This window comes from Takifugu rubripes, chromosome 13 (assembly GCF_901000725.2).
Source record: "Takifugu rubripes chromosome 13, fTakRub1.2, whole genome shotgun sequence".
NCBI lineage: Eukaryota > Metazoa > Chordata > Actinopteri > Tetraodontiformes > Tetraodontidae > Takifugu > Takifugu rubripes.
The window spans coordinates 13190715-13202976 of NC_042297.1; the positions used below are offsets into that span (position 1 = coordinate 13190715).

A 12262-nucleotide genomic window follows, 5' to 3' on the forward strand; every position below is an offset into this window, starting at 1 on the left:
TTAGCAAAGGGAGCATGTGTGTGTGTGTGTGTTGGGGATGGGGGGGGGGATTCTAAACCCAATGCTGTGGTCAGCACAAATGCTGTCCACCCTCAGCACACTTTGGGAGGACAGAGCCCATTGTTGTGGACACCAGAGGCAGATGGTCACTCGGTCGTCATTGTCCACATGTCCTCTTGTGTGAAGGAATGCTCAGACACCCCAGGGACAGCCAGGAGGGAGAAGGTCACCATCTGCTGCCTAAAGGTCAGCTCAGCAAAGAGCCACATGTTCGGCTATTTCTACGGTCAGCCAGGGTGCGACGTCCCCACTATTACCCTCGCAGCCACAGACGCACCTCCGCCCGCAGACGTACGCACAGCCGAGCTCAACTGGGTGACCGGTAAAGAAAAAATATGGAATTTTTAAAATGTAAGATGAGTTTTTTCCCCCCCCGCAAATCGCAAACCTTCGGGGAAACTCGAAAATTGATCTCATTTGTTCAAGCCAAATATTCTCCTTAAGGTAGCGTGAATACATTTAATGATCACAGAGATCTTTTATTGCGTCAGAAGATTTCTAAACATGTACAAAAGGCGGACGGGATTCAATCATCTGTAGGTAGTCAGTTTGCTGTTGATTCGAATGTTTTAAGGCAAATCCTTAAGGAAACAAAGAACTTTAGGCAGACAGACAGTCAGATGGACAGACAGACTGACAGTTTCAGGAGAAGGAGGAAGGTGATGAAGACAGCTGGTCGTAGCTCGGCAGGGGATCGGAGCCGGGGACGTAGTTGTGCCTGCGCCGCAGCCCCAGCCCCAGCCTGCCTCCACCCTCAGCCTCAGCGGAGTCCTTCTGCTCCAGAAGCACGGCGAGGGACTCTGAGATGCGGCCGAGGGTCTGGTCCATGTGGGATATCTGGTAGCGATGGGCGAACACAACAGTAAACACTGACTCAGACGTGACCTGTTTACTCCCGCCCTGTCCCTGATCGACCAGGTTGCAGGGTAACAACTAGTAGAAACATAAGGTAATAAATAAATCACACTAGATGATCGCGTCACAAACACTTTTAGGGGACTTTTAAGCTTTAATCTGTGTTGGCCAATGCTGCTGCTGGAGCAGACATAACTGAATGACAAATAAAACTGGCCACTGTTAAACATTCGGTTGTGTCTTCCTATGACGACCACATTGTTACTACCGGTTTAATATTAGGTAATAAGAGAGGCAGCCTGGAGCAATAATAAAAAAAATTACCAAATAATTCACTTCAATATAAAGCAGCAGGGAATATTAGGAATTTCTGTCAGTGTATTTTGCTACAGTTTCCATGGTGTTAACTGTTTGCATTCAGGGTTGAACTGAATACAATACCGCCCCCTTCTGGTCACAGGCAGAATTCACAAGAACTGCCGCACCTGCAGAAATCTTCCCTCTGTGATCCCCAGACAATGTTTTCCCCTAACATTTACGAGGCCAGGGGACCCAACAGCAGATGTTCTGACATGTTCTTATATCCAGGGGAGGTAATTATCTCGGCTGGACACTTCTCTGATCTCATTCTTGCGGTCACTCACCAAAGAGTAGCTGTCAATCATCACATGCCTCTTCATTGAAACGTTGTAGGCAAAACCTTCTCCTTTCAAAAACAACTGAAGCAAGGTTGATTTTTTCAGGCGGGCGTGTGAGTGGGATTTGGAAGAGATTTCAGGATCGTAGTTTGAAAATTCAAGGATAATTGTGTTTGTTTTTGTGCTCAGCAATGTTGCAATCGGGTGAATCTAACCCTGCGTTTGTACAATTATAAAACCCGTCTCGGTTTTAAAGCAACTGCAAAACATTCTCGCGCAAAGAGACACGGAAGCATTACTGCGAACGAGCCGGACAGGAGTGTTTTCCCCAGCTTTCCCACCTTGTCCTCCATCCTGTTGAGTCTTGATCCAATAGAATTGTTGCCTCTGTCTTTGGCTCGCTCTGAAGGGGAAGAGCACAGTCAAACAAACACGGACAGCAGAGGATTTGCTGAAGAGTTCCTGGACTACATTCTGCCTGAGCGGTGAAGTGATTAATTACCTGAGCCTGCTTGGAACAAAGTCATCTTCCCTAAGGACTGGTCCAGTCTGAGGGGACAAATACACAGGTCCCCAGTGTCGCTGTCGTTTCCTGCTCATTCACACTCTAAACTGAAGTAAACATTAAAAAGCTCTATTTAGGACCTTTCCTAAAAGCCTTTTAATGTTCTTTACCTTCTCTGTAGTTCCTTAATTCGCACCATAAGGTTGAGGTGGCCCTGGGAGTATTGCTCTATCACATCTCGGACGTCGTACGGTTTACGAGCTTGCTAAAACACAACACAGAGCACATTTTATCCAGGTATAAATGGAGCATGCACACATATCAGCAGATGTGTGGCTCATATGAAGACATCCTCAGAGTGGACCGGATTTGTTTCCCCATAAGTGGATAACGCCTTTCTCTTTGCTGCTAACGAAGTTAGCATTTGGTTGCTGCTGCCAACTCTGCAGCACAACAGGTCGATGAAAATCTACCAGATCTACAATAAACTGGAGTGGTCCACAAACACCGATGCTGTCTACAAGAAGGCCATGAGCAGACTCTACTTCCTCAGGAGACTCAGGTCCTTCAGTATTTGCAGCAGGATGCTCCACATGTCTGTCATGGCTAGTACCATCTTCTTTGCTGCAGTGTGCTGGGGAGCAGGCATTAAAGCTAAGGATGCCAACAGACTCAACAAACTCATTAAAAAGGCAGGTCTGTTGTTGGCTGTAATCTTGCAAACTTGGACGAGGTGGTGAGGGACAGGATGGTGTTGAAATTGTGGACAATCATGGACAATCCCTCCCACCCCCTCCACAACACAGTGGACAAACTGAGGAGCAGCTTCAGCAACAGACTCCTGCAGCCTCGCTGCTCGAAGGAACGGGACAGGAAGTCCTTCCTGCCGTCCGCCATTAAACTCTATAATTCATCCAAACCCACTCAATAACAATAATTGTCTAATGTTTATGTTGTCATTTTATTTCTATTTCATTCTATATTCATATATATGCTTATAAAGCTTATAATATGTATATATTATATATATAATCTTATAATATATGCTGTATATATGCTGTATATATGCTTATAACGTTCTAATCTTATTTGTATTTATTTATTCTGTTTCTATACTTTGTAAATACAAAACCTAGTCTACAGTTATATTAATCCACGTTAGGCTGCTACTACAATTCAATTTCCCTACGGGGATGAATAAAGTACATCTTGAATCTTGAATCTAGTAGATGATCACACGCTAATGTCAGGCCGATGTTTCGTGTCCCCTCAGCATGTAGCCTTTAACACTGAGCATCATATCTTCCCTGACAGGTCAGGACTTACCTGAAAATTCCTCTTGGCCACCAAGTAACGCATTCTCTGGATCACCCGGATGGCTTTTCTGTGGGACTCCGTCAGTCTGAAAAACACAGGAAAAAAAACATATTTACTGTTAAAATGTGATCGGCTTTTGCGTTTTGCAGATGCGATTTTTTTCTCCCTCCTCCTGGAACTATAAAGGAGAGCCACGGTAAGACCACACGGCTGATTGTTAGAGAAGGCTCTTCGTGACGGATAAATAAATAAATTAAAGGCTCGATGGGAGAGTAAGTCCATTTAGACTCCATTGTTATTTTGCGGGAATTATTGAAGAGCTATTCGCCCGGCTTCATTACCCTGGAAAAGCATTGAATTAGTCTGTGAGTGGAGCGGTGCGCTCTTTGTCAAGTCCGGTTAGGTGAACAAGGTCAGCGTGGTTCGCATAATGGACTTTTCACAGGCTTATTTTCAGATGAAGCTTTCATAACATTTTGTCAAATTGGATCTGTGGGAGCCTATATGGTGAAATGTTAATGTGTTCTCATGCGAATCATTACACAACTCCATTTCCATCACAGGTGGTGGTGCTATAACCAAAATCACATTTTCGAAAAAAGGCGCACAAAATCAAACGCATTTACAGAGACATTTGGCGAGACGAAGCGGTTCCGGCACAAACATCTCCTTCCCCCTTAAATCAAATTTATGCTGTAATGTCATAAAAATCATTACAGATCCGAATGATATTGATCTTCTCCTCATCTAACACTTGGCAATAAAGTGCTTCTCTGTTCAGTTCACATATTGATTCTTGAGTGGGGTGCTTGCGCAACATCCTTAACAAAAAGAAAATCAATTTGTTTTTCACTGACAAGTCCATCATATTCATGCTAATACAGTATAAGCGCCTGAACGTGTCGTGAGATTCATCACTTTATTTTTCTTTTGCTCTTCACAAGTCTGATGCGCTGGAACTGAATCTCACCAGAAACAGGCCTTTCCGCGACCGGCGGAAGCTCGGGCCTGTAAGGCTGCACCCACATTCTAAATATATTTCCAGATGCAAAAGTAGGTTTGAGGCATCTTTGCCGCACTAGAGGTGTGTGTTGCTGTGTGTACCGTGTCTGCAGGGACGCTGCACTTTGGCTGATATTTCTAATTTTCTTATTTTTCTAGGAAGCGGCCTTTGGACAGAGTGTGTCCAGCCTCCAGCTAATACCAGCCAGCATGTTGCGAGGGCAGGACTTAATAAACAGGTCGTGACCTGTCAGGTAAAGCAGCAGGGACACGTTGGAAGCGTAGCCAGGTGGAACACTGTGCAAACAAAAGCTGAATTATCCTTCCTGTGGTAGGGGGCACTGAAGGGAAAACAACTGGGGCCTGTTTGCCAGACACAAAGCTCCCAGTTGTTAGCCTAGTTAGCTTGTCAAAGAACCTCCAACTTCTGCAATGATAACTGGCAATCTGGATTACACCCACATGAGAGGAAAGGACTTTGAAAAGAACTCTCTCTCTCTCTCTCTCTTTCTGTCACTGTTACAGTTAGTATATTTGTGCTTTAGCACGTTGAAAGACAGACGGTTAATTTAGCGCGCGGTGGCACGACGATGTGATTGAACTCAACGTATTCTTCAGATCTACTTACAATTATTTCAAAAACAAACAGTCACAAAACGACTATGGAATCAAAGCAGTGGCAAAGAAAAGCCCGATTTCTGGTTAACCTGGAGGTCAGGAGACACATCAGGTGACTCTGCTTCTGATCTGAGCTTCGTCTGAATACGTGTGAAGACAAATATACAGTAAGAAGCGTCCAGTCCAACAGCCGTTTCTCTTTCTCCTCTCCAGAATAAAGAGACGGAAACAAACAATTTAGAGATGTTGAAAAATTTTTTTTTAGGAGGATCAGCTTCCGCCTGCCTGCAGCACATCTGCTGCGGGGTTTTTTCCCCCCACAGCTGTGCTTGTTGGTTTGAACATTTATTTATTTTTTCGGTCACAGGCAGATGCAGCAAATTGCGAAATCACCAGAATCAGCACCAACGGCAGCAGATAGAAAATAGGGACGCGCGGGGGACGCAACAAGCAGTTGAGTCTCATAATGACTTCATTTAGGAGCGGATTTAATGTGGCGCTGCGTAAAGCGACGGCTGCCAGCGCGCAGCCCCCGCCCGCGTCCTCGCTCCGACTCCCACAGGTCAAAGCCGTCGTTCCATTTGTTTCACTTACTGTGCACTTCTATTACACGGCAGTTACTTAACACTCATTTGCTCATATCAATCTCAGCCTCTCGCCGCGAAAGTGCCCCGGCAACCACAAGTGCCCCTCCCTGATGGAGGGTCATTAATGCAGAGGAGGAAGGAGTTCTGGGGTGGGAGGGGCTGCGACGACTGTGACGGGCAGGTTTGGAGACGCTGGCATGCAAACGGTACAGGTGTGTGTGTGTGTGTGTATGTGGGGGGGGGGGACTCACTGTGAGAGGGAGGCAGCAGGAAACAGGTGATTGTGATGCTCCGACTCCAGCTCCGTGTCATTGGCAAAGCTCGCGTTTCTTCGGAGAGGATCGTGGCCGTGCACGTCCAGGAGACCAGGAGACCTCCTCACTGTGTGCACACATACATGCACGAGATCTTTAGGGTTGCCCTTGATTAGGACATTAGATGACATCTAATCTTTTTTGCTTCATAATCACCAGTCTGACATGGAGTCTGGGCTGATTATGTCGTACTTATCTGAGCTTTGTGGCTAATGTTCATCAGACATTCGTCTGTCACATTCAAATATTCAGATGTTCATAGTGAGCAGATAGATTTAAACTCCTGGTGTTACCTGGAGGAGACGAGCTAAACTGGAGAGAGCTCAAAGACGTCCACGACTGCTGGAGATCTGAAGCACACATGAACCCAAGCACAAACATCAGCATGTTGATCACAGATCTGTGAATCCATCCATCCATCCATCCATCCATCCATCCATCCGCCCGCCCGTCCACCCGTCTGTCCGTCCATCCATCCATGAATCCATCAATCCACCCACCCATCCATCCTTCCACCCACCCACCCATTCATCCACCCACCCACCCACCCATCCATCCATCCATCCATCCACCCACCATCCATCCATCCATCCATCCATCCATCCATCCATCCATCCATCCATCCACCCACCCATCCATCCATCCATCCATCCATCCATCCACCCACCCACCCATCCATTCATTCATCCACCCACCCACCCACCCATCCATCCATCCATCCATCCATCCATCCATCCATCCATCCATCCATCCATCCATCCATCCACCCACCCACCCATCCATTCATCCACCCACCCACCCACCCATCCATCCATCCACCCACCATCCATCCACCCATCCATCCATCCATCCATCCATCCATCCATCCATCCATCCATCCATCCATCCATCCATCATCCATCCATCCATCCACCCACCCACCCACCCATCCATCCACCCACCCATCCATCCATCCACCCACCCACCCATTCATCCACCCACCCACCCATCCACCCACCCATCCATCCATCCATCCATCCACCCACCCACCCACCCATCCATCCATCCATCCACCCACCCACCCACCCATCCATCCATCCATCCATCCATCCATCCATCCATCCATCCATCCATCCATCCGTGGGCTACTGGTAGCTGCCTGCCCCACCTGACCTTGGATCCCCTCTGAAATGCTCTCCAGTTTATCACTAAACCGACACACAGAGACAAATGACCGCGTGTGTGTCTCACTTAGAGGCAGTTGGGGGTCTCTATCCGTGGGGGAGAAGCCACGCAGTCACGGAACAATCGCGCTCACTCCGCACAGAACCCGCAGCGCGTTGATATGTTGATAGCTTCAGGAACCGCGAGATTCGTCATCAGGCGCCGCGGGAGAAACACACAAAAAAATCCCAGGACAGACGGGCAAACTCAGCAGCTTAGTTCAGGAGCGTGCTGAACATGGAAAACGTGCATTTCCTGCTGTGCGGCTACAGATGGATCCCAATTCTTCAGAATTTTAAACAGCTTCTGTGACAAGGCTCCGTAGAAACTGCATGCTGTATAGCAGCGGTCAACACCTAAACCTTTGAAAGGCTCGCTGCTACGCTGTGATGACCTTGGTGTGTTTAATGCTAAAGGAGGGCTAATTTCCATTTAATCTTTGACAGCAATAAGAAGAGCTGCACATCAGAAACAGCAATATAGCAAATTCAGCTACTGCAATTCTCTGACTCTATTCAATGTGACAGCTATAATTACAGTAAGCATCGGCACCTCCAGCCGATGGATCGCCTCCATCCACGCAGACAAGGCCCGGTTTTAAAACCCACCATCTGCTCCAGGGTCCCGGAAACAGATTGACTGTCTGGTACGCCGCACATCAACAAATGTGTCTGCTGCCTTCAGAGAACCAATTAAAAGTGACACTGGCCTCTAAATTGAAACCGCAAAACCAGTAGCATAATTTACCTCTACAGTGAGGAAGGCCTGAGGGGCTAAAACAAAGAGACTATCTTTTTTTGGCGCTGTTTCAGCACGGGCGTCCGCACCTGCGCCAGAGGCCTTGTGCATCAAGATATCAGCTGTTTTTCCTCATTTAGGAATGGGCGATCTGTGAATTCTTGCCAGGTTCAGGTGGAGGCAGCTGCAGCCACAGATTCAGACTAACAGTCTCAGATTGGCCGTTTTTTGAGAAAATTACCCACTTCTGATGCAAGCTGAGGGGCCACTGAATGAATGTGATCCATTTAAAGTGTTGTGGTGTTTTGGGCCTTGTTAATAACTTGGCTGCTCCTCTGGGTGTGCTGGAAAAGCCTGAGTTTACAGATTACAGGGGGGTGGGAATGGTCCTGACAACAGTATTTACCTGCTGCGCCATTTCATATAATACAAGGGTTCTCGGCCTGCGGTCTGGTGTGGAAGGAAAAACCAGGAGATGTTGGGTGATGTGGGGCAAGAAGATGGCCATTTTTGGCTCATCAACCACACTAAACTTAAGTGAACACTGCGAAACCACACGTGGTGACACACGTGGTAAGACATTTTCTTACGTTGCGGCTCCACCAGAAAGTCAAGAACATCAAGAACATGACTGCAGACTTGGTGAAAAGAATCTCTGATTGTGAAGACCTTGATTTAAAACAGGGACAAGGATAAAAGAAGTTACATAAAGGTATAAAAGCCTGTTTCCTATAGTGTGTTTGAATGCCTGCGACATCATCAAGGGAGACCTAATTCAGCCATGAACAAAAAGTGTGCTGATGTCACAGTTGAAAAGGAAAAAAAGAAAGGAAATTTGGTGAAGGTGGGCTGAGAAACACCCAGTTACGCTTAATTATAGATTTGAATAAAAATGCCAATCCAGTATAATTTCGTATATTACGACGCTAAAGAAGCAGCAAAGCATGACTCCAAGTTTTAGCGCCGGCCACAGTCAGGCTGTAATATAGTCTTGTGTAGTTACAGCCGTGCTTCCATTTGACAGCTGAATTACAACGATACCTTTGCGAACAGTGTGACATTTAGTGATGGTGCAGATTATTTTCTGAGCCAGGAGCGCACAGGCACTTTCTGCATCATCGCTCTGAGCGGCGAGCGGTGGGGAAAGGAATAAAATCGTCCACTCACAGACGCTGTGGCATCAGTCAATGACAGTAAATGAAGAGCGTGTGACAGAAACCGTTGGGCTAAATCACGGCAGGGGCTGCCTTCGTCTCCTCTCCTCATTCACAAGATACTTCCAGGGAGTGCGATGAACAAGCTCCATGTCCTTTTTTGGTTGTCTGCTAACAGAATCTGGGAATTTCTGACCCTCCCGAAATGAAATCAACATGTATCTGTTTCGTCTTACACAGAAGGAAACAATTCCTCAGTGGTTGAGATGATGAAAATGGCAAAGCTGAATGACACATCTGCACGATAAACTGGTATTAGACCTAATACTGGGGGCGCTGGTACCAGACCAGATTGATACATGTACCTTTCAGTTCAATTCATCTTTATTTTAACAGGTCTTAACAGGAAGAAACCTTGAGCAGGACCGGGCTTATATGGGGGGAGGAGCCTCCTGCAGACAGTTGATGGATGTTGGTGGATTATATCTGAGAGTCTGTTTGTTTCCTCTCGGCTGCTATGGGATCTCAGCTATTACCCCAGTATGTTCCTGCTGTTTCCACTCCCTCCTCAGCGGATCCATTCGTTGTGCCCTCGTTATCTCCCCGTCCTCCCAGTCACAGGTAAGATTGTCTAATGTATCACCCAGTTGGAGCATCCAAGGCTTCATTTGTTTGCTCTTGAATGCCTCCTCAGCCCCTCGCCAGCTTCGTTAATTGCCTTGATTACTCGCCGCTGAACTCGGCCTTGAACCGCTAACAATGTAAGCTGCTGATTGCTGTGACCTGCTCCGCCTGCCGGATCCACATGTCAGACCGCTTCACTGGGCGTAGAACCGCCTCGGCACCGAAGGCAACAACATTTGTCAAGAGAATCTATTTTCTGCCGCTAGATCACCAATCCACTTATTCCCTTTTGAAGCCAGAAACAATTTTCAAACATGCCTTCATGGAGATGTGCGGCACCTCTTGAGGTAACACTTGGATATTTAGTTTGAGTAGCTGTCTTCAAACATTCTCAGGCCTCAGCTATTGATCTATCAGAGCTGCTGGGGTGTTGTGGGAGGTGTCAGAACCGCACTGTTTGGACTTCTGCCTTCCTGAGGCAACAAACACTCAGGAGAACCTTAAACCAAACATCTTTTTTCACTGTTTCCTCGCTGAATTTCGCTGTTTGTACCGATGTGTTTGTGATCAGGATTAACACCAACCACCCCTTTTATGTCCAACACCCATCTGTGCTTTTCTCCCCAATGTAAAACCTTTTTCACGCCGATTAACGTGAATGTTAACGCAGCAGAGACGGGCCAGGCAAACAGTACCTGTGCCCACGGTGCTGTAAACATCTGAGCTCAGCTCCCTCCCACTGTCGAACACTGAGTCGTAGGTGATGCTGGGAACTGTGGGAGAAGTTGGACCGTTGTCCTGGTCGGCGCTCTTTGGCTTCCTCTTTATCTTCACCTGCCAGAGAAACACAAACATGTAGGAACGCTTACGATAGCTTTCAGACAGGACACACAAGGTTTAAAGCTGGTTATGGAAGGCAGACACACACACACACACGGAGTATATATATATATATATGTTTCTGTGAACAAATCGAGTGAGGAAAATCTGCCGCTCACGTCGAAATTTCTGCCTCTGGCAACGACAGAACTGAAAGTAAATGACCTTCATCATTATCCCAAACATTTGCTGGAGACGGCTCTTGGCAAGTATGCAAGTAATGCTTCAACGGTGTACTGACTTCTTTTCTTTACATTAGGTCAGAGCTGAATAATAAATATCGTATTATGATGTTTTTCTGCATTGAAACATGGTGTGTGTTGTTTTTTCCCTTAATACTATGGTTTCGTATAAATTGACCTAAAATAATCAAATGTGAGCTGACATTGTTTTTAAATGTATTGTAAACTTTGGCCACTGTTAATTCTTTTAGTGAACTGTATTATTTATAAAATTCTTTCACTATTAATGCTGCTGTCAATGTTAAGACTACGTCTTTAATTATTTTTAATCAATGACATTGTCATTTTTAGCTATTACAGTTATTATTTTCTGCAGACACAACTTACATTCTGACCTTGTCTCATTATTCTTTTGTTTAACAGATGATGTGACAACAACACACAAAGAAACAGTCTGTCCAAGGCAACATTTAAAAAAAAAACCTCTTTGTGATGCTCATTTTTCAAATTACAGGCGCAACACTGCAGATCTGGTTTCTGGTCTGTTGGTTTTACATGTTTGTGCAGAATATCCTGTAAAACCAAATATAAGAGGCAGCCGGAGCGAAGTAAACTCATCACTAACCGATTTCTTGGACTTGGGGCTGGACAGAGAGGAGGCAGTGATGTTGGATCTCTTCCGCAAAAACATCTTGTACGTGGCTGAATCTAAATTCTCCACTGCGAAGCATCTCCAGGATGTCTGGAGGGCCATGAAAATGGAGATTTGTTGGCTGGACAGGACTCATTTAATGCTAGCACGCTTACATGAAAGGAGGTGGTCTGAATAACAACGCCAGGGCTTCCACAGGGTGTTGGTGGAATTTTAAATACCTGAATGAGGCCCGCAGCTGCAGGGATCTGTCTGTTGAAGTGCTTCTGCCTCTGTTTCTGCTGCACCTTCAGGGCAAAACCCGAGCCTAAAATCCCCTAGGAACAATGGCAAAGAGGAGTTACTGCTCATTACACACCACTAATGGCAGCAGCATGCACAGCCAAAAGATTAGATAACTACAAAGTTAAAAAGAAGGAATTATGTGCTGTTCAATATTACATCACTTCAACTAATTAGTTTGTTGCACATAGTGACTCTTTGACCTATGGTGCCTCAGGCATAATACTGCATATAGAGTTTATTTTCAACAGATTAAACTTGAAAGGTTCCTAGATATTTTCCATTTCACTGAAGTATTTTTTATTTCATGCACAATAGCACTGAACTAAATGAACCCACTGAGCGATAAATACAATCAAACCTCACCTCTCTGATGTTAAAGTTTCCGACTTATACCATGAAATGCTCTCTTCTAATAAACAAGTCGACCCACAGTGTGAAGTGTAACCCATTATGTGTCCTGTCAAGGTCCTGGCAGTACTTAAGACATAACATTATGAGAACCACTCGCTCTTCTACAGTTTTAATGAAAGCTTTTATAGTGTCTCAACTTCATACATCAAACTCCATTTCAGAAAATGTGAATGTTTTTGAAGTTTTAAATCATGTTAAACTCTACAATATTCAATGGAAGAGATGTGGATGGATGCCC

General features: G+C 45.7%; 1 protein-coding gene across 3 annotated transcripts in view; it reads right to left on the reverse strand.

Moving 5' to 3' along the window:
* Window positions 1-508: 508 nt before the first annotated feature.
* kcnq1.1 (potassium voltage-gated channel, KQT-like subfamily, member 1.1) overlaps window positions 509-12262 on the reverse strand; it is a 28909-nt gene continuing 17155 nt past the window's right edge. For 2 of the 3 annotated variants that reach the window (XM_029846761.1, XM_011610197.2), the window contains exons 8-17: window positions 11550-11645; window positions 11302-11418; window positions 10311-10449; window positions 6190-6246; window positions 5834-5963; window positions 3385-3460; window positions 2229-2323; window positions 2056-2102; window positions 1895-1956; window positions 509-897 (exon numbers count right to left, since the gene is read on the reverse strand). In XM_029846761.1, the coding sequence (XP_029702621.1) occupies window positions 703-897; window positions 1895-1956; window positions 2056-2102; window positions 2229-2323; window positions 3385-3460; window positions 5834-5963; window positions 6190-6246; window positions 10311-10449; window positions 11302-11418; window positions 11550-11645 (1014 nt within the window). In that variant the 3' untranslated portion in view covers window positions 509-702. Of the gene's footprint in view, window positions 898-1894; window positions 1957-2055; window positions 2166-2228; window positions 2324-3384; window positions 3461-5833; window positions 5964-6189; window positions 6247-10310; window positions 10450-11301; window positions 11419-11549; window positions 11646-12262 lie in introns of all 3 variants that reach the window. The other variant, XR_003890623.1, reaches the window with a different exon arrangement.